Source organism: Cladophialophora carrionii (assembly GCF_000365165.1).
Source record: "Cladophialophora carrionii CBS 160.54 unplaced genomic scaffold supercont1.2, whole genome shotgun sequence".
In the NCBI taxonomy this organism is placed as follows: Eukaryota; Fungi; Ascomycota; class Eurotiomycetes; order Chaetothyriales; family Herpotrichiellaceae; genus Cladophialophora; species Cladophialophora carrionii.
Genome location: NW_008481827.1, coordinates 3,428,751 through 3,447,912, shown reverse-complemented (window position 1 = coordinate 3,447,912; position 19,162 = coordinate 3,428,751). Strand labels below are relative to the sequence as shown.

General features: G+C 54.2%; 6 protein-coding genes across 6 annotated transcripts; 3 read left to right on the top strand and 3 right to left on the bottom strand.

Moving 5' to 3' along the window:
- Positions 1 to 1,871: 1,871 nt before the first annotated feature.
- On the top strand, positions 1,872 to 5,661 carry G647_03307 (uncharacterized protein; the record flags this gene model as incomplete). The annotated part of the gene is made up of 2 exons (XM_008727653.1): positions 1,872 to 5,439; positions 5,531 to 5,661. The coding sequence occupies 2 exons, from the start codon at positions 1,872 to 1,874 to the stop codon at positions 5,659 to 5,661; spliced, it is 3,699 nt and encodes a 1,232-aa protein (XP_008725875.1).
- A 2,333-nt stretch (positions 5,662 to 7,994) lies between these two features.
- Positions 7,995 to 8,591, top strand: G647_03306 (uncharacterized protein; the record flags this gene model as incomplete). Its single annotated transcript, XM_008727652.1, has 1 exon — positions 7,995 to 8,591. One exon carries the CDS (start codon positions 7,995 to 7,997, stop codon positions 8,589 to 8,591), a length of 597 nt encoding a protein of 198 aa, XP_008725874.1.
- Positions 8,592 to 9,895: 1,304 nt separating this feature from the next.
- Positions 9,896 to 11,140, bottom strand: G647_03305 (uncharacterized protein; the record flags this gene model as incomplete). The annotated part of the gene is made up of 1 exon (XM_008727651.1): positions 9,896 to 11,140. The coding sequence occupies one exon, from the start codon at positions 11,138 to 11,140 to the stop codon at positions 9,896 to 9,898; it is 1,245 nt and encodes a 414-aa protein (XP_008725873.1).
- Positions 11,141 to 12,249: 1,109 nt separating this feature from the next.
- G647_03304 (uncharacterized protein) lies at positions 12,250 to 13,135 on the top strand (the record flags this gene model as incomplete). The annotated part of the gene is made up of 2 exons (XM_008727650.1): positions 12,250 to 12,470; positions 12,493 to 13,135. The coding sequence occupies 2 exons, from the start codon at positions 12,250 to 12,252 to the stop codon at positions 13,133 to 13,135; spliced, it is 864 nt and encodes a 287-aa protein (XP_008725872.1).
- Positions 13,136 to 15,317: 2,182 nt separating this feature from the next.
- G647_03303 (uncharacterized protein) lies at positions 15,318 to 16,724 on the bottom strand (the record flags this gene model as incomplete). The annotated part of the gene is made up of 1 exon (XM_008727649.1): positions 15,318 to 16,724. One exon carries the CDS (start codon positions 16,722 to 16,724, stop codon positions 15,318 to 15,320), a length of 1,407 nt encoding a protein of 468 aa, XP_008725871.1.
- A 432-nt stretch (positions 16,725 to 17,156) lies between these two features.
- On the bottom strand, positions 17,157 to 18,684 carry G647_03302 (uncharacterized protein; the record flags this gene model as incomplete). The annotated part of the gene is made up of 4 exons (XM_008727648.1): positions 17,157 to 18,062; positions 18,113 to 18,510; positions 18,567 to 18,600; positions 18,652 to 18,684. The coding sequence occupies 4 exons, from the start codon at positions 18,682 to 18,684 to the stop codon at positions 17,157 to 17,159; spliced, it is 1,371 nt and encodes a 456-aa protein (XP_008725870.1).
- Between the last annotated feature and the right edge of the window lie 478 nt (positions 18,685 to 19,162).

The following is a 19,162-nucleotide window of genomic DNA, read 5'->3' as shown; positions in this document are numbered from 1 at the left end:
CCTTTGTGGACTGATGTCTGCTGAACTAATTGACCCTCTTTGTGCTGGCAGTTAGAACAGGATATAGGCTTGTCACTTGGACAAAGAATCCCTTGGGAGCAAACGACAGGAATAGGTGTGACGCTTTGTGCCTCAGTCGCTGTGTAAGTTGTGTAGCAGGATGTGCAACTGGGACGCAAGATGGTGGGCAGAGCTTCCAAACCATACGGTCAGCCTTTCCAAAGCAAGGAGTCGTGGGTTAAAGGACGGGCGTGCCCGAAGTTTCGGCAGCTGATGTCAACTTTAGGCGCGGAGGGCAGCCACGAAGAAATCTTGTGGCGCCTGGAGCGGGCAAACTGGCTCCACTGAGAGCAGGGCTCCGGAAAGACGCGGCAAGCCAAGTGCTGCCAAACCCCCCATTGCTGGGTGCCAAAAGAGGGCGCTATGCTTCCTGATGCAGAGCATGTTTCACCCGACGCAGACGGCGCAACCTGCTGGCCAAAGCCCAACCACCACCGGCCATCAGACTACACAGTAGTGGCACGCACAGCTCTCGACAGATGCCAGAATCAGCCTTTCGCAGTACCAGGTAGCCAGATCCTTCCCAGTTGTGTGGGATGACTGCAGCTCGTATTTTGTTGACAGGCCGACGATTCGGGTAAGACCGTCCTTGCAGACATACGCAGTAGGCATTAGTACCTCTCTGGGTGTGGTAAGACATCATCACATTCACCCCTCCTTCACGAAAGACTGAGTAGTTGTTGTGTACACAGTGTCCTTCTTCGCTCGTAGCCACCATACATTATGGGTGAACAATCACAGATTTTGTCGCAGCTCGCATATCATCTCGTACCTCGTAGCAACATTGTCCAGTATATCGTACCCTCCTTGTCTCTGCAGTAGCTTCAACGGGAGGCCGCCCTTGATAGGTTGACTCGTTGAAATGACGCGCGTCGGATGTCAGGGCAACCGTCGATTGTGTCCGAACGTGTAAAAATAAGACTCTCAGCCACAACCGAGACTCTTATGCCTTGCTGATTGCCACAGATCTCACCAACCGGCATCACTATACTTGGTACGGAGGACGGCTGCAGGATCGATGTCTCTGAAGCCCATCCATCACCTCAAGACGTATTCTTCCAGCGTCAAGAGCCATGGCGGACAGATGGTCCACAGCGGAAGAGCGAACAGGAGCCAGTTCAGGAGAAGAAGACTATTTCATCTCGGAGAATACTTTTCGCCTCTGCTGGATCTCTGTTTCTCCTGCATGAGTCCACTAAGTGAGGCTGAGCCAATCCAGAACCTGGGTATGCATTCGGTCGGACGATCAACGAATCGCCTGTAGACGCCGTCATATAGTTCTCCGTCCGGGCAGGGCCATTGCCATGCCCAGGACTCCGTACACAACATGAGTGCACCTCTTCGTCTCGTCCTGATCCAGTCTTGGTTTTGCCTCGTAATTGTTGCTCACTCGCTGTCAAACCTTTCCGTACACATACACTCGTTCACCTGTTGGGCCACTGTCCTTTTGAGTTCCAGCAATACATCAACCTTCTTTTAAGCAGGCCAAAAACGCCACTTGAATTGAACAAATCCCGCCGTCGTCTAGTTTTCACCGGGTCAACCGACTGGACAATCCCCACAGTCTACACCACCAAAGACAACAGAGTGCTTCTCCAGTACAAATCAGGCGCTTACATACCTGTCAAGAGATTCCTTTGTAAAACTGCCCACTCCGGACCAGAGACAGCGCAGGCGCCGTTCTCAACAGCACTCTTTGCACACCCGAAAACACAGGTTGAGGAGACAATTGAAGTCGCAGTATGTTTGCCACGGTGATATCGCGACTGGCTGTGACCCCACTAACATTCTTGCTCCTCGCAGAAGTCATCATGTCAGAGCCACCGCGTAGGCCGCGGCCTGCCACGTCCCCGACTCGCGATAAGTCCCATTCCCCGTATAGAGACTCTCCTTCGCGACGACTACGAGATCTCGAGACCGGTTCAAACAACTATCGCGGCGCACCGTATTCCTCCCAACACTTTGCGGCCGATCCTTATCCTCCATCTCCCAATTCCAGAGCAGGCGACTGGGAACCCATCATGTCGAATCCAATAAATCAGACCGAACTCGGTCGCAAGAAGTCGCTCATCAGACCAGAACGCAACCGCATAGACCGAGATCATCCTAATTACCACTACCGCAAGCATGCACAGAATATGGAGGTCTTCCCATCAACCACAGGCAACGATCCAGTGGTGGAAGAACTGGTAGAAGCACGAACAGTTAGCTCAGAAAGCACCAATCTCAACACGCACACCGACGATGACAGCGCGCCTCACACCCATCAACAAGCACGCGTACCCGGCAAATTAGAACCGGTGGGCAAGAAGAGACAGCCGCGGAAGCTGGTGAGGAAGGACACGCGGGACATGACCACACAGGAGAAGAGCCGGCTCAAGGACACCGAAAAGCTCAAGCCCCCGAGTGCCTGGAACGTGTACTGTTCAGTGGTCACCTTTTGGGCTCCGGATTTCCTGCTAACATGCTGTGGGATGCCGAACCGAGCCCAGAAGAGGGCCTGGAGGGAGAAAGTTGGGTTGATCAGCATCATCCTCCTTATCGCCACTTTTGTCGGCTTCCTGACCTTCGGCTTCACACGAGCAGTCTGCCCTGCTCCGGGACTGCGTCTCAAGATCAACCACGTCGACCGTGGGTACATGATCTTTCATGGAGATGCCTATAACCTTGATGGTTCAATGCATCCTGCGGCGTTGGGGGTTCCACTAGACAGCAACGTCCTCTATGATTTGCCGCACAAGTACGGTGGCCAGGATGGAAGTTTCATGTTCCAAAAGGTCAACGGAGAGTGCAAAGATCTGATCACTTTGGCGCCTGGATCCGATGTTCCCACAAATGCCGAAGGGGATCTTGCGTGGTACTTTCCGTGCAATGCTTTTAATCAGGATGGTTCGTCGCCTGTTAACACCACCAACCCGTACTACCTAGGATATGCTTGTCATACGACCGCCAAAGCAAGGACGACCTTTTTCCATGACCTCAAAAAAGCCGGGGAAGTCTTTTTCACCTGGGATGATGTCAAAAACTCCAGTCGGAATCTGGTAGTATATTCCGGGTCAGTCATCGATCTGGATTTGCTGAGATGGTTCAACGAGAGCCAAGTGGTCTGGCCCAAACAATTTGACGATATGCGAGAGAGCGACCAGATCCGTGGCACCGACATTACTCACCTGCTGCAGTCTGGCCCCGACAAGAAAGTCGGCAAATGCCTGACCCAAATCGCAAAAGTTGGCTCGGTCGACACCGAGACCATTGGATGCATAGCCTCGAAAGTCGTTCTTTACGTTTCGTTGGTCTTCATTCTTGCTATTGTCCTGGTCAAATTTTTCCTCGCCCTGGCATTCCAGTGGTTTTTGGCTCGAAAGTTCGCAGCCGCGAAGACCTCGCAAACAGCAGATCCAAAGAAAAGAGCTCAGCAGATCGAGGACTGGGCAGACGATATTTATAGGCCCGCGCCAAAAATCACAGATCCTGCTAGCACAGTTTCTGGGTCTGATGCACGTACCAGCAAACGCGGAAGCCAGTTATTCCCTCAGACGTCCCGATTTACCAGCCCCTATGCCGTGGAACGAGTCACGAAGACGAATCGACCACAACCCACCACTATGGCTAGCCAAGCCTCAAATGCAAGAGTCGTCCAGCAGGGAAGTGGACTCTACAAGACCGGCTATAATGGCAGCCAAAACACCTTGGATCTCAACTCGCGCATGAGCGTTGGTGCTAGCAGGTCCAGCCTACTCCTCTCAGGTCATGAAACCCGCTACTCGGTTGTGATGGACTCGCTGGGCGAAGCAGGTGCCCCTGTGGGCTTTATCCATGAAAACGTCGTGCCTCAACCGCCTCCTGAGTGGCAGCCTTTCGGCTATCCCCTTGCTCACTGCATCTGCCTGGTCACGGCATATTCTGAGGATGCGGCAGGAATCCGGACTACTCTTGACTCTATTGCGACGACCGACTACCCAAATAGCCACAAGGCTATCTTGGTGATTTGTGACGGCCTGATCAAGGGCGCAGGAAATGACATCACCACACCGGAGATTGTACTTTCCATGATGGGTGACTGGGTCGTTATGCCTGAAGACGTCCAAGCTTTCTCCTATGTGGCCGTCTCAAGCGGCTCGAAGCGACACAACATGGCCAAGGTGTATGCTGGATTTTACGACTATGGCCGAGACTCCAAGATCGATCCCAGCAAGCAGCAGCGGGTGCCCATGATGGTCGTGGTCAAATGTGGAACGCCCGAGGAAGCTCTGGCCAGCAAACCCGGCAATCGAGGCAAACGTGATAGTCAGATCATCCTCATGTCCTTCCTTCAAAAGGTCATGTTCGACGAAAGAATGACCGAGCTCGAATACGAGATGTTCAATGGACTCTGGAAAGTGACCGGCATGTCTCCAGACTTCTATGAGACGGTGCTCATGGTCGACGCCGACACCAAAGTGTATCCGGACAGTCTTACGCACATGATCTCAGCCATGGTGAAAGACCCCGAAATCATGGGCCTTTGCGGTGAAACCAAGATCGCGAACAAAAGCGAATCGTGGGTGTCCAAGATCCAGGTGTTTGAGTACTTCATCTCACATCATCTGTCAAAGTCGTTCGAGTCCGTCTTTGGTGGTGTCACCTGCTTGCCCGGGTGTTTCTGCATGTACCGAATCAAGGCACCTAAAGGCGGACAAAACTACTGGGTCCCTATCCTGGCCAACCCGGATATTGTGGAACACTACTCGGAGAACGTCGTTGACACATTGCATAAGAAGAACCTTTTGCTGCTGGGCGAAGACAGATACCTCTCGACACTCATGCTGAAAACCTTCCCGAAGCGCAAACAGGTATTTGTGCCCCAAGCGGTTTGCAAAACAACAGTCCCGAACAAATTCAAGGTCCTGCTCTCACAGCGTCGCCGATGGATCAACTCTACGGTACACAACCTCATGGAACTCGTGCTTGTGCGGGATTTGTGCGGGACATTCTGTTTCAGCATGCAGTTTGTCGTATTTATCGAGTTGATTGGTACCCTTGTCCTCCCGGCGGCTATCACATTCACGTTTTACCTGGTCATCATTTCTATTGTCGCCAAACCCGTTCCGGTCATCCCGCTCGTTTTGCTGGGTCTCATTCTCGGTCTTCCGGCCGTCCTCATCGTCTTGACAGCCCACAGCTGGTCCTACGTCGCCTGGATGGGTATCTACCTTCTATCTCTACCGATCTGGAACTTCGTCCTCCCAGCTTACGCCTACTGGAAGTTTGACGATTTCAGTTGGGGAGAGACCAGGAAAACGGCCGGGGAAACGAAGAAGAGTGGTGGGCATGGCGAAGCAGAAGGTGAATTCGACAGCTCCAAAATCACTATGAGGAGGTGGGGCGATTTTGAAAAAGGTGCGTTATCGACCATCCGGGCTTGCCATAGAGCCCATCTTTCGTTCTTGCCCGTGGTTTGTTCCGACAGTTATACTGACTTGAGATCCAGAACGACGAGCACAAGCCAGCGGCGCCGGATGGGCACAGCACCCTCTTGCGCCTCCATCAAGAGGTGGGGGTGCGATGACGAGCGACTATGCTTCCAGTCAAAGCGGATTCGAACCCTACCACGACTATTGAACACTTCCAATTGCATCTGACGACCCTCCCAGGCTCAAGGTAGTGGGGTGATCGATCAGGCATGTTTTGATGTGTGATGACTAGACATCGGGGCCATAACGACAGGACAGGGGCTTGCATTAGGCGTTCTGCGGACTGATAGCATTTGTGAGGACGCCGGCAAAGGGGCTTGCTGAGGTGGAAAATTGTGCTGAACACCAATCTGCGAGATGCAGAAGTAATGGCTGGTGATTTGAAAAGGACATAGCGTGGTGGTTGTTATCGGCATGGGATTTCCCTCTCCTGTAGCGGGAAGGACGGCATAGGTTGCGACATTGTGGCGTACAGATCCCGCCATATTAGATCTACATTAATTGGACTGCTCAGTTCCCCTGGCCATTCTGATGCTACAAAGTCAGCACGTAGAGCATGATCAAAAAGTGCGTCCAAGTAGGAACATGGTCTTCTTCATTGGGATCATCGGTCTCGTCTGTTTATTGGAGGTAGGTTGGCTAATGCGCATGAATCAAGTGGCTAGGCCGATGTGTCAAGAGCAATCTGCATACTAGCTTGACAGCAGCAAGCTGGTTATAGCTATCGCGCATGAATTGACGGGTTGGCATTGATAAGATATTTAGAGGACCAATATTCGTCTCATCATAGAGCAGAGGAGCCTTCGTGATCGAAGCCGCAATGGAAGCCGCAATCTGTGGCTGGAGGAGCATCTCGAATAACTGCACCTTCCCTTTAGGGGTTTCCTTTGTTCTCGACATGGAAATGCTGGGTGGGACAGGGTGAGTTCCAGCGCGGAGCCCGCGATGCTGTCCAGGTGGAATCGTCTCCTCACCCCTATTGGCGGCCAAAGGCGTGACGCGATTCAGGCGTCCACCTGGGGCGGATCTCGTGGCATTTGCGGTTCCACAAGATCTCGTGTATGCAGAGATGGCGCGGTGTCCCATGCGTATCGCTGGTTGTAGGGGATCTTGACCGCTTTGAGTCTTCGAGTATTCAGTCTCGCTCCCGCAGGATGGCGCTGAGATATGGCTCGATCGCAATTGAGGATCAACGAAAGCAGCTACTGCAACGCCACGGAGAAGAGACGATTGCAGTAGTACGCGGTACGAGGAGGCCAACGAGATGTCCGCATCGTCGACGATGTTGGATCGCCAAGTCGGGGAGGTTCATTAATGCATGGAATCAAGGCTGCTTGCTTGAAGCGCTCGTGACTTGGGACTCCCCGTGTAGGAAATGATATGCAGTGCTTTTGGAAAACACCACACTGGCGTAGGGGCTGGACAGGCATCACAGTTGCAGGCCGGACGAGGTGAGGCGCTACTCGTATGAGGCATGGAATTCGTGATCGGCTCGTCAGGCGCAGGTGAATGAGCTGAGGCGACGTCAACCACGCAGGCTTCAGTGCCTCGCCGTAGTTGGAGCTAGCTACGGCACAGCATGCAGCCACAACTCCAAGCGTCTAACACATTTGCATGTGCGGCCTGGAACCATTCACGCCCACTCGCCCGCCTCTCACCCTCCACTGACCAACATTCACCTGTCATGCACCTACCATAGGACGAAGCACTCATGCTCATGCATGGCCCCGTCCTCTCATGCTCAGTCGACAGTTTCCTCTGCAGAAGCCCTGCGCCAATCTGCCGGGCGTGCATTCCCCGTCTCACGGCCCTTCCCAATTTCAGCTCACGCAATTCTCCATCTTTTAATCTTCACTAGGTATTGCGCACACGTCGAGTAAACCGAGCCATACGCCGAGCATCTCGGTGTCTCTTATGACCCGCTAAGCCGCACGCTGGGAGTGAATATTACCCGTTGTCGATCAGGTCATATGTTGAGCAGCTAGGTGGTTGGGACTCCACGTCAATCAACTGGCCGAGGCATGGTGGTACCAGCCGTCCCCTTCCCGTGCGTGAAGAAGTCTCGCACAGGCAACACCCCTGGATCATGTCCCCAGAGCCAATTCCCGATCGGAACAACAGGCCGAAGCGCAATAAGACCGAGTTAGCATGCGATGTCTGTCGCAAGCGCAAGTCTCGCTGTGATGGGAGGCGACCAGCTTGTTCTCACTGTGAAAATATGGGCCTGGGGTGTGTCTATCGACCTCCTTTAACCGGTCTCGAGACGTAGGTTGTTGAGCGCGATTATCACCATGAACTTTGGGACTGACCTGTCCCTCCAGCGACACATCGGTTCTTGCCCGCATCTCGCATCTGGAGACGCGCGTGCAAGCACTTGATCAAGGTCGACTGGACTCAACCGTGGCGACTCCTGCTTCGGAGAATTTAACCGTCAAGTCATGGCCAAAGGTTCCCGGCTTCCATCATGCTGCCGCGCACAAAATGTTTCATTATTGGTCGCAACTCCGAGTCAATCTGAAGTTGAACCTGGCGCCATTGACCTTTCTCCGCCAGGTCGATGACAGCGACAATGCCCTGTTTGCTCCAGATGTTAGCATGCATGTCTCCCCCGAGATACCAATGTCCGTTGTGGTCAGAGGGATCGAGTCCATGTTCGAGAACCTCCATCGACTGCCGTTCGTGCTGCGGCACCTGTTCACCCAGGGAGGATTGACCAGCGAAGCTTGCCTCGCCGTGTTCAGGAGATACCTCGGGACATCTCCCGGCCATGACCTGACCCTGGCATTCAACACACAATGTGCGGAGGAGCTTCTGCTTCAGACGGTTGCTCTAAAACATCTGGCGGGGATAAGGGCGGATTATAACTTGAATCAGAAAGCAGATCTATCCTTCCGACACGTACTTCAGCACACGTTGGCAATGCAAGCGCAGCAGAGCCCTCAAGCACTGCCTTTCAAGTTCTTGTTCGTCATTATCCTGCTATATCTCTATGGCAGGCCGTTTCATGCCTTGGGCCTTTTACAAGGCTTCGAACCGCTGATCCACAATGCCTCGCCAAATTCTCAAGAGGATCTGTAGGTGTGCCAGAAGGCTTGCCCGCTACTCTTGTTGACAGCCTGCAGTGCAGCCAAGTCTCGATACGAAGCATGTCTACACCAATATTTTATTCTGGAAAGGCATGGTTCTTTGTGTTGGCAGCATGATCGCGTGCTTACCTGTGGGCTAGTGATATCTTGAGCGAAATCGACGGAACTCCATCACAGCGATTGCCTAACGTTGCGGTTACCCTGGCCCACGATACAGTCACCACCCCTCCACATCTCTTCGAGAACGATTCAACTGCGCCAACCACAGACGACTATCAACCCCAAGAGCTTCAAGCCCACCTGAGGTTGAGGGGATACATGAACAGTATATTGGAGCATTTCTATGTCGTCAACCGAGCCTATTGCCGACCAGAGGATGTTGCCGGGATCCTTCCTAATATCGCTCGTCGCTTGGACGTTTGGTATTGGACTCTCCCAGTCGAAATGAGGTTTCCCGGACATCCTCCGGCCTTCATACTTGCGTCGAGCTCTATGTCAGATCTGATGGTAAGCGTGGGCGTTGCATTCGTGCGCACGACTGCTGATGCGTTTAGGATGAACTGAAGTTCCGATATTACGCCGCAGTCTTCCTCGTCAATCGACCCATTCTATACCACGTGTTGTACGCAGAATACGAGAACGCCGTCGTATCATCCAGCACCGACAGCTCGAGACTAGATCCCTGGGTGTATGAGTCTTGTCATAATTGTGTGCAAATGGCGATCATGATTGTTCTTCTCCATTCAAATAGGCAACAACGCAACCCACACGAATGCTTTGAAAACTGGTGCAATCTACAGCACCTGATTGCGGCGTATGCGATTATATTACAGGTTCAGAGTTCGGCTCACATGTCGATCCTACTTCAACAAGGTTGCGAGGCGGATCAGCTCCTGGACAGCGCCGAAGCCGTGCTCGAACGGGGAATGAACAGACCTGCAAATATCAGAGAGACATTGGTGATGCTCAGAAACGTTCGAAAAAACTTCCAGAAGCACACCCCTCGTACTCCTTTGATAGGAAATACCTATGCGACTTCACCCGTATACTCAGTGGCGAGCCACCAAAGTCACCACAGCCATGACACCAAGTCCCATACAATGAACTAACTCACGGTGCCTGCCGACCCCGCGGAGTATGCGAGAAAGGCCACAGTCCAGCAGGCATCGGAACGCGAGTTACGCAACACGGGTTCGAAACATGCCGGATCTAAACCGCCATCCAACAGTTTTTATCGCCGTTGCGCTGGATACGACTGCCTGTAGCAGGTCAGCTTCACCTGTACGCATGCAGCCCTCAGAGACCTTCACTTCCGGGAACGGAATCGCCATGCTTAGCAAGTCTGGGGGCGAGACTCAGCTTTCCAAGGACGGCAAAGGATGATGCCCCGCAAGCAGCAGGAATGTTGTTCGCGAGGCCGTTTTTGCAAGCGAAGGCCAGTGTGGCGAACTTGATGGCTTCTTTGAACGGTGCAGGGAGTCCAAACTCGTCGCTTACATGGAGTTCGACTCGCTGTGGTGCTAACCCCTCGCGAAGATGTCCCATGAGTGTCGCATTCTTCGTACCACCACCACTAGCTATTACCGTCTTGATCGGTGCTCGGGGAAGGATGAAGTCAACGACTGACAGCTCAATTGACTTTGCGGTGAACAGCGTGAGAGTTGCCATCAAGTCTTCCGTTGAGGCAGTCTTGTAATCCTCGAGGATTTGATTAGCATGGTCACCTCCAAAGTCCAACCGCCAAGCGGACCGGGGTGGTTTCCGGAGGAAGAATTGATGTGCCTCCAGGCGGGTCAACAGCTCCGGAATGACTTGTCCTTTGGACGCGAGTCCACCGCCAGCGTCGTATGGCTGGCCTTTGCGCACTTTCATCACGTGGTCGATCATCACGTTGCCCGGGCCTGTGTCAAAAGCCATCATTTTGTGCCGGTCTGCATCGGCAAGCTGCAGGTTCGCGATTCCTCCGATGTTCAGTGTAGCCACAGGCCCTTCGTTCCGGAACGAGCAAAAGTCGAGATACTGCATGAGAGGGGCTCCGGAACCTCCTAATGCATGGTCAATGGGTCGGAACTGGGTTACGGTTGTGATATTTGTCAAAGCCGCAACGACGCCAGACTCCACGATGAAGAGACCACAAGGGAATCCGCCTTTTGTCCACCGATCAACCAAACTTGGGTTTCCGCTTACGAGGAAGTCCCTCTTCTTGTCCTGGTCGGGCGGCTCTTGATATATTGTTTGTCCGTCATACCCCACGACATCAATTTCCTCAGGTTTCAATCCGGTCTTCTTGAGCAGCTTGCTAGTCAGTTCTGCATACGCTGCGCCTGCAGCATAGTTCAACCTGCACAGGTCAAAGATGGACAATTCATTGGCAAAAGCCTTCAGCACTAATGGTTGAAGCTCTTCGGGCCACTGCTCCGAGATACCGTCAACGAATCTGGGTCTTCCTGGATGGCCATCTTCTGCAATCTCGATGCTGCACAGGACTGCGTCGATTCCATCGAAAGAGGACCCACTGTTCAGCCCGATGATAAGAGGCATGTTGAGATTGCCCGTCTTCGAACAATAATGGCAATATCAAGCGTGGCCAACTCTGGTCGTCTTCATGGAATGTTAAGAGTTGGGAGGCTTTCAAGTCGACACGGGAAAGGTATTTGTACGATTTTCAGCGACTGCGAATCGCATCCCATTGGGAACACCACAGCACAAGATGGATCGTAGGCACGGGTAATGAGATCTCGAGCCACGTGCAGGTCTAGAGCGTCTTGACAGCAGTCATGCAGTTCACAGGGGAGATGCCCGGCTTGCCGGCCAGGTTCGAGTCGGAGAATCACCAGTTGGAGGAGGCAGATGCCAGATGCCCCACGCATCACGACCACCGATGGGGGCGGGTCCGAGATGGACGGAGTTGCTTTTTCTTTTCCTCACGAACTGGGTTCAAGGGGTGACCACCGCTGCAAACAACCGGGCCGGCATCGATCCCGATGCTTTCCCGAGCAACCAAGGTGAAGCTCGTGCTGAATTGACGTTCAGCGCTGTAGTATATCGGATTGCCGTATCAAGAGGGGCGATGCCACAACTAAGTGAGCCACTAGGCCTGCGTCCTCCAAGAGATCATGCTCATCAGGCGAGGAAGAAAACAGTCGTCAACGGCATCTCGTGGCTTGCCAGGGCAGTGAATCTAGGTCCTGCCCCCTTTGCTCTCTTCTTGACTGTCAGGACCCCGGCGACTCAACTCGGGGAGCCAGCCTGTCCGACTTGCAGATTTGCTGTCTGTCAAGAGAAGACTTCATAATCTCCTGTCAACCATCAATCGACTCACAGACGCATTCTGGCGCAGCCCCGCCTCTCCGGCCTCTGTTCACATGGGCTCTTGTCAGGATTTCTCGTCGATTGGATTGCATAGAATGCAAAAGCACGAGGGGAATGTTTTCCTGTGCCCGCTCTACACCAGGGGCATACTAACGATCCCCTGTCACCCTGTCTAGCATTGTTACACCCGCTCCCGGCGCACAGCTAGTCGCTTGGTGGCGTCCTAGTCCGCGGCGTTGCAGCTGACCGGCTCGTACTAACGCCTATCACCTGCAGAAAACGTCAATCACTCCAGTACTCGTACTCCCTCCACCCACTGACGCTTTGAGATTCTGCAGATGTCACGTCTGGGGTTGGCCGGGTCGTGGACATCGCTGCTCAAGGACCCCATCGAGCGGCGCAAACTCATCTACTCGTGCGGCGCGATGGTGGCTCAGCAAATCAACGGCATCCAATTCTTCTACTCGTACGGCGTGGTCTTTGCGCAATCCATCGGCATCAAACAGGCCTTCACCATCTCCCTGATCACCAACACGCTCCAAGTCGTGGCCGTGGGCGTGTCGGTCGTCTTGGGGAACAAGGTCCCCCCGCCGCGCCAACCTGCTCGTCACCAAGGTCATGATGCTCCTCGCGTACATCATTATCGGCGGTCTGGGCGCCGGTCCCTACACCCGTACCAGCTACAGCACGGCCATCGTGGTCATTTTCTACGTGATCATCGTGGCGTTCAACTTCGGCCACGGGCCCCTCGCATTCACCATCGCCTCGGAAATGGCCGTCGGGCGCAACCGCAACAAGATCATGAGTTCGGCCATCGTGGCCTTCTTCAACACCGTGTGGGTCGTCGCCTTTACGAGCCCGTACATCTACTACGACGGCGGGCTGGGCCCGATGCTGGGTTTCGTGTATGCGGGCACCACGTGCGTCACGTTGGCGTATGTCTGGTTCTGCGTCGGCGAGACGACCCACCGCAGCCACTTGGAGCTGGAGCTGTTCTTTCAGGATCGCGTCCCCGTGCAGAAGTGGCGGGACCATCGGTTCAGCGAGCGAGAGGCCGGTGTCGTAGGCGTCTTCGAGGATGTGGGAAGAGACGGGGCAGGCGTGCAGCTGCTGACCGAGGAGGAGAGGACGGCGCTGAGATCCGAGAAAGAGACCGAACGCGTCAGCCAGAGAAGCCCGCTCGGTAGCGACGAGATTGGTACCCAAGGGAAGGAGACGGTATGACCGGGCTATATCCCAGTAATCAATCGGTTAAGCAGTCAGTCAACTTGTCCATCCATCCGTGCATCCGTGCATCTGTTTATCGCCTTGCCCGGAAAGTGAGCCCCGACGACATCCGACATGAAATCTATTCCCTCAAACGGTATTTCCGCATATTCGCCTGCCGCCGCTGCTGCTGCTGTGTGCGCTGAAGTTGGCGGTGCTCACATACGAATATGCTCACCTCATCAATAGTGGGAGTAATATTCAAGCTCCTGATGCGATCCAGTGCTGACATCCGCCTTCAGAGTATGCATGCTAAGCACTCGAGCATCTGTACCCTGTACCTTTGTACTCGAGCCTACGAGACTACGGCCCCCATGCATGCACATGTAGCACCTTCACCCTTGTTCAGGTCGAGTTGGCCCTTTCCTTGATCTTCAACAGCGTCTGGTGATTCAGGTTCTTCTAGAACACATGTGACGAGTGGCGAGTTACATCGAATACATTAGAGTCGACCTCGAAACGCATCAGCCTCGTCCAGGTACTGTACACGCCCACCACCGACCGGCGTCATCTCCCGCAGCGAGTCCATGGCCTTGCACTGTGCATGTCGACAAAGGCAGAACGTGTGCGAATTCCGGCCTCGTCTTCTGGGCTGGGGTCGCATTGCGTACATGAACATGACGTGCTAGGTGTCCATGGATGATGTCCAGGACTGACGCCAGGCGGGCGGGCGGGAGAGCGGGCGGAGGCATAATCGTTGGATGTGTGTGTGTGTGTGTGTGTGTGTGTGTGTGTGTGTGTGTGTGTGTGTGTGTACATGTGTACATACGCGCCGGCGTATATAGGCATGCAGGTAGAGTATAGGGGATGGATTATAGGGCGATATGCAGTAATAGTATACCAGTCTTAGACTCGCGGCGCCCTGTGGTGCGAGAAGGGCATTCGGTGCACGGTATAAATACAGTACGTAGAGTACAGTGCAGGAGCTAGTCCTGGTCTCAGTTATGCTCCTGCGTCCTGCGTCCTTTCGAAGTTGGAAGCAGGGTCGGATCAGGGTGCGATGACATACATGGTACATAGTAGGTAGGTAGGTAGGTAGGTAGGTAGGTAGGTAGGTAGGGTACCTCAATTATAGTACCGCTGTTGGCAAAATTCGCTGCCAAAGGCAATATTGGCCGTATACTGTAGAGCTGGTACCGCGACGAGACGAGACGAGGCGAGCACGTCTTCACGGTATCTGTACCACCAATGTCGTACTTGGTGAGTGACTCGGCGAAGTCGGCTGATAGTGGCTTAGAGAGTGTACGGTAGGTAGCAGCCGCGTCGGTATCGAACAGCGAAGTGACGATCTAGACGTGTATACGGAGTATACACACTTCGCTTGGCGATGGATGTACGAGTCGCCCTCGCCCTCGCCCTCGGTCTCTCGGCCTCCAGCTAATTTACCCAGCGAGCGATTCACGTTGACGACTACAGTACTAGTTACAATGAGATCCTGAGAGAGTGTCGGGAGTTAAGAGTCTCGCATCTAGTCTACTGGGGCTGATGAGGTTATAGTTGGCAAGGCTGCCGTTTCTCGAAACAATATTTTGCGAAGCAACGGAGCATTCTGATTGGCGGAGGTTTAGCGCAAGGCTGTGCTCCTTTCCTTTTTGTTTTGTCGTTGCCTTCGATAGTTCATAGAGAGGACATACACAGACAGTCAGTACACTCTACTCAACCACAGGCATCGTGTCACTCCTTTGAAACGTAGGGTGGTTGAGTGTGAGAAGAGCAGAGCATGCCGCCACAGAGAGGCACGCCCCCGTTGGCAATGAAGCCTCACCCCAGTTCACTAGGACTTTATTCAGACCGTAGAGATCGGTCCCTGCGTCGTACGGAGCACTATTTTGCAACAGGCTTGTATAACAGATTCTTGAGGGGTGAAGTGAGAAGATGACGAAGAGACTCGATTAACAGTATTATGTACCGCAGTAGTGGCGTGCTTGCTTTTGAGTAACACGCTGTTGAAGGAGGACATGCTTGAAGTGTGAGCTGAGAAGATGACGAAGAGACTCGATTTGGTTACATTACAGTACCTGGAGCGTCACTTGTCCATCGCGCGATTATAGGTAGGTCTGTACCTAGACATTACCGTGATTGATTGACATTACACTAAAGATAATACCTCTACCGCCGCCGCCGCCTCCTCCTCCTCCTCCTACCTCTCCTTCTCCCACCCGCCCTTTTCTCTCATCTGCCGTTCCTCGTCCTCCTTGAACCACTTGACACTGCGCGCGAACCCCTCGTCCAGCGGCACGATGGGCACATACCCGGTCCTCTCCATCAATTTCTCACAATTATAGTACCGATTGATGGTCGCGTACTTCAAGGTCTGCCGGTTAAACTTGCCCTTGCGCCCCGTCATCCAGTTGAACACCTCGGCCGCGGCGCCGATATAATACGCAAACCACGTGGGGAGCACGGTCATGCGCGAACGGTCCAGGTCCCGCCCGTAGCGCGAGTACAGGTAGTGGGACGAGTCCCAGAAATAGGCGGGCGAGTTGTTCGTCACGTTGAAGGCCTCGCCGTCGACTTTCTCAAAGTCCAGCACGCCACCCATGCCTTTTTGTCGGCGTTCGTACGTTTCGAGGAGGGCGGATGTCGCGCACAAGAGGCCGAAGCACACGTTGTGAACGTACGTGTTGTCGAAGAGATTGGCGTTGTCGCCGAGCTGGATGTGCAGTTGCCACGAAGGCGCCACGCTGGCTGTTCTCAGAATGCCGCCGGAGAAGCCGCCGCGGTCACCCTCGCCCACGACCCCGGCAGGCCGGACCGCGCAGGTCAGCATTCTCCCACCGTCCGAGTATTCCTCGTTCGCGTTCGCCTCGAGCACGAGCTTCTCGGCGAAGACTTTGGTCTCGGAGTAGTATTCTCGGGGGTTGGGGCAGACATAAGGGTACAACTCATTTGCGTTGATGAGGTCCGAGTCGCCATCGTGGACGACACTGGCGCTAGATGTGTGGATGAAGGTCTTGACGTGGCCACCCCAGTCGCCGTGCTTCTTCCCGCCTGCCACTTCGACCAAAATGCGCGTCCCTTCAATGTTCACCTTCCGCAGGATGTCTGAAGGTGCCTCCCACGACGGGGAAGCCGTGTTGATGACTACGTCGGGCCTGACCTTTCTGAAGACGTCAAGGATAGCCGCCGGGTTTGTGATGTCTGCCGAATGGTATGTCGCGCCGGGGAAGACATGTTGGGTACATCTTAGATCGAGCACGTGGACCTGCGTCTTGGAGAGGTTGGTGGGCGGGTAGCGAGAGCGAAGGGACGGGAAGGACGCGGGGAGGAGGGTCGTCGACTGGTATTTTTCGGGGTTGGGTGTCGGGATGGGAGCGGAGGGAGGTGCGAGTGGAGGATAAGGAGGTGCTTTTGCCGCCGCTGATAGAGAAGAAGGCGTCTGCTGGGCGTGGCCCTTGGTCACAGCCGTCCCAGCGTCCTCGGAGGGAAAGTTGAGCAGCTGGTCTACCAGCCGTGACCCGACAAAGCCACAGCCTCCAACGACAAGCACCGTGCCGTACGATCGCGGAGTCATGTCGACCTCTCCGGGGTACTTTTTGCGCTCCATTCTGGCGGGAGACGGTCGTTCAGGCTGCAGTGTCCAGAGGGCGGTCAGATCTGGCTGTACAAATTAATGAGGTCGACGCAGGGAATTTGGGGAAGCAGAAAAGTGGAGTGCCAAAGTCGATGCGATTGGTTGCACATAGCGACGGCGTAACTGGTTCCTGGAAAAGTGGAGCCCGCCAAATCGGATCATGGTGTTCCTCGTGGCGTGCTGCAGGCTTAGCTAATCCCCCATGTGCTTAGTCACGTGGTCCCTCAACTCCATGTTTGCTAACCTTGACTCCGGAAGACTGCTTCCTGTCACGCTTTCACGCTCCCAGTCCAAAGTAATGATGCTTGCATATCGCATAGGTGCTGCTCGTCCAGATGACGATCACGCGTGGGCTTAGAGTAGCCTTCCAGCATGATGTGCTGTATCACTGCTCCCGCACCCTGCTCATGTCTCCATCCCATCCTCCGTCGTCCTCTGCGCTGACCTCCTCAATTGACGATAGTACCTCTTCTTGTCCCCCTCACTCCCCCACAGCAACTTGGTCGCCTCCGGGTGCACAATCGTTCTCGGGTCGTACGGAGGCGACTCCTCCTCCAGCGCCTCAACAATGCACTCGACGTGATTCCTCAGCATGTCGGATTCCTTTGGGAAATAGCACAGCACACCATCCTTCGACACCCTGTGATGATATATCGCCGTCTCCACTCGCACTCGAGGCTGCTCGTCGGGAAATCGGGGACTTATCGAAATTCTGACCTTGAAGATTCCGCCATCCAAGTGTGTACCGGGCCTGCCCAAGTAGGTCAGGATCCAGACGAAAGGGTTGCACTTGTCCAGTTCGACATTGACGTTGTGTAGATTTTTCCGCTGCAAATAGTCTGCCAGCTGTTCAAACTGTCGTTGAATGGTTGCCGCCTTTGAAGATTCCCTGTTCTTCATGGCGAGTCCCTCAACAGCCCAGTTGTTGGTCTCGTCGCGGATGACTTCCTTTATCCTCACCAGCCGCTTGCCCAGCTCGGCGTACTTGAACTTGCCATCCATGGTGTTGCCGCCGCCTTCGAAAGGCATCTTGGTGAAGTCGGTGCCATCCTTGTTCTTGGAACTATACTGCTCGATCGTCGACATGTAGTGTTCGAAGTACCACATAAATCTCCGTTTGAAGAGGTCCTTGAAGGGCGCGAATTTCAGCTTCGGCTGCGTCTCAAGAAGACCTGGGCTTTGTTCCTCGTCGTCCTCGTCTGAAGACCACCGTAGCGAGGCCGCGGGAAGGGCCACTGAGCCGTCAGGCTGGATCCCTAGCGCCTCTTCGAGCTTTTGAATGACCGCAATACGAAGCGTCTCATGACGGATCTACTACCAGTCAACCCGGGCTCCTCGGTCTTCGCCGAAGAGATGCATACCTTTGCACAATATAAATCGTTCATTTTCTTGTCCTCCGTTCCTTTGGCATTCTCATACCCAGGCTCGTTCTCGTACGGGTTGTTGGACATCAGACTCTGGATGGACCACAAGATCGACTCTAGCCCTTGTGCGGAAGACCACTCTTCACCCGGCCTCTCGCCGTGCCACGTTCCTAAGATCGACAAGCAGACCTTCCCACCAGCATAGATATTGGGGTTGAACCGTGTGCGTCCTCCATTCGTGGTTTTGGCCTCGACTTTGGGAGGTTTACTGGGGTATTCCGAGCCGAAGTTGACGCTGAATTCGAAGAAGCCGTACTCGTACGGTGACCCGTGAGGACCGATGATCAGGGCTCGGACATGGCGTACGTCTTTCTCCTGGCATGCGACGGCGATGGCTGCGGGGGCACAGTCAGTTGCATGCCCGTATACTCTGCCCTGGGGTTGAACTTACACAAGTCACTGCCTTGCTGGATCTGCGTGATCTCCTGCCTCGCGTTAGCAGCTCTCCGGGCAGCCTGCCGGCGACAGTCTCTTACTCTTGAAATCCTCAAGATGGTCTGATTGGACATGGTGGGCGTGAAAGTGAGCTGGCATGCAGCAGACGTTGGGTAGGCTGGAGTTGTGGCTCATGAACAAGACACGGAATAGAAGTCAATGTCGGCGAAGCGATGGCAGAAAGAGGCATCGTATGGTAGGCAGTCCTTTTGCGGCTTTGTTTTCACTTGAAGATGAGGCTGGGTTTCACAAGGCATGCAGCCTGAAGCCTGGTTGCGATGTAAAGAGCAGCGGCCCGTTACAGCATGACGCTTCACTACTTGATCACTCTTGCTGGGCGCGGGACCACAGATCTGCCTGCAGCTAAGTGATCATGCCGTGGCAGCCTGCAGCTAGCGACAGCTTCGCTTGCAACAGCCTAATCAGCAGCCAAGTGTGATCTTGTGTATGGATGAACCCATTGTCAGGCAGCGGTGACCGGTCAGTGACTGCGGCCCCTCTTGCTCACTAGGCGCCTGCAAGTGCCTGCCCTTTCTTCTGTAACCGATGACG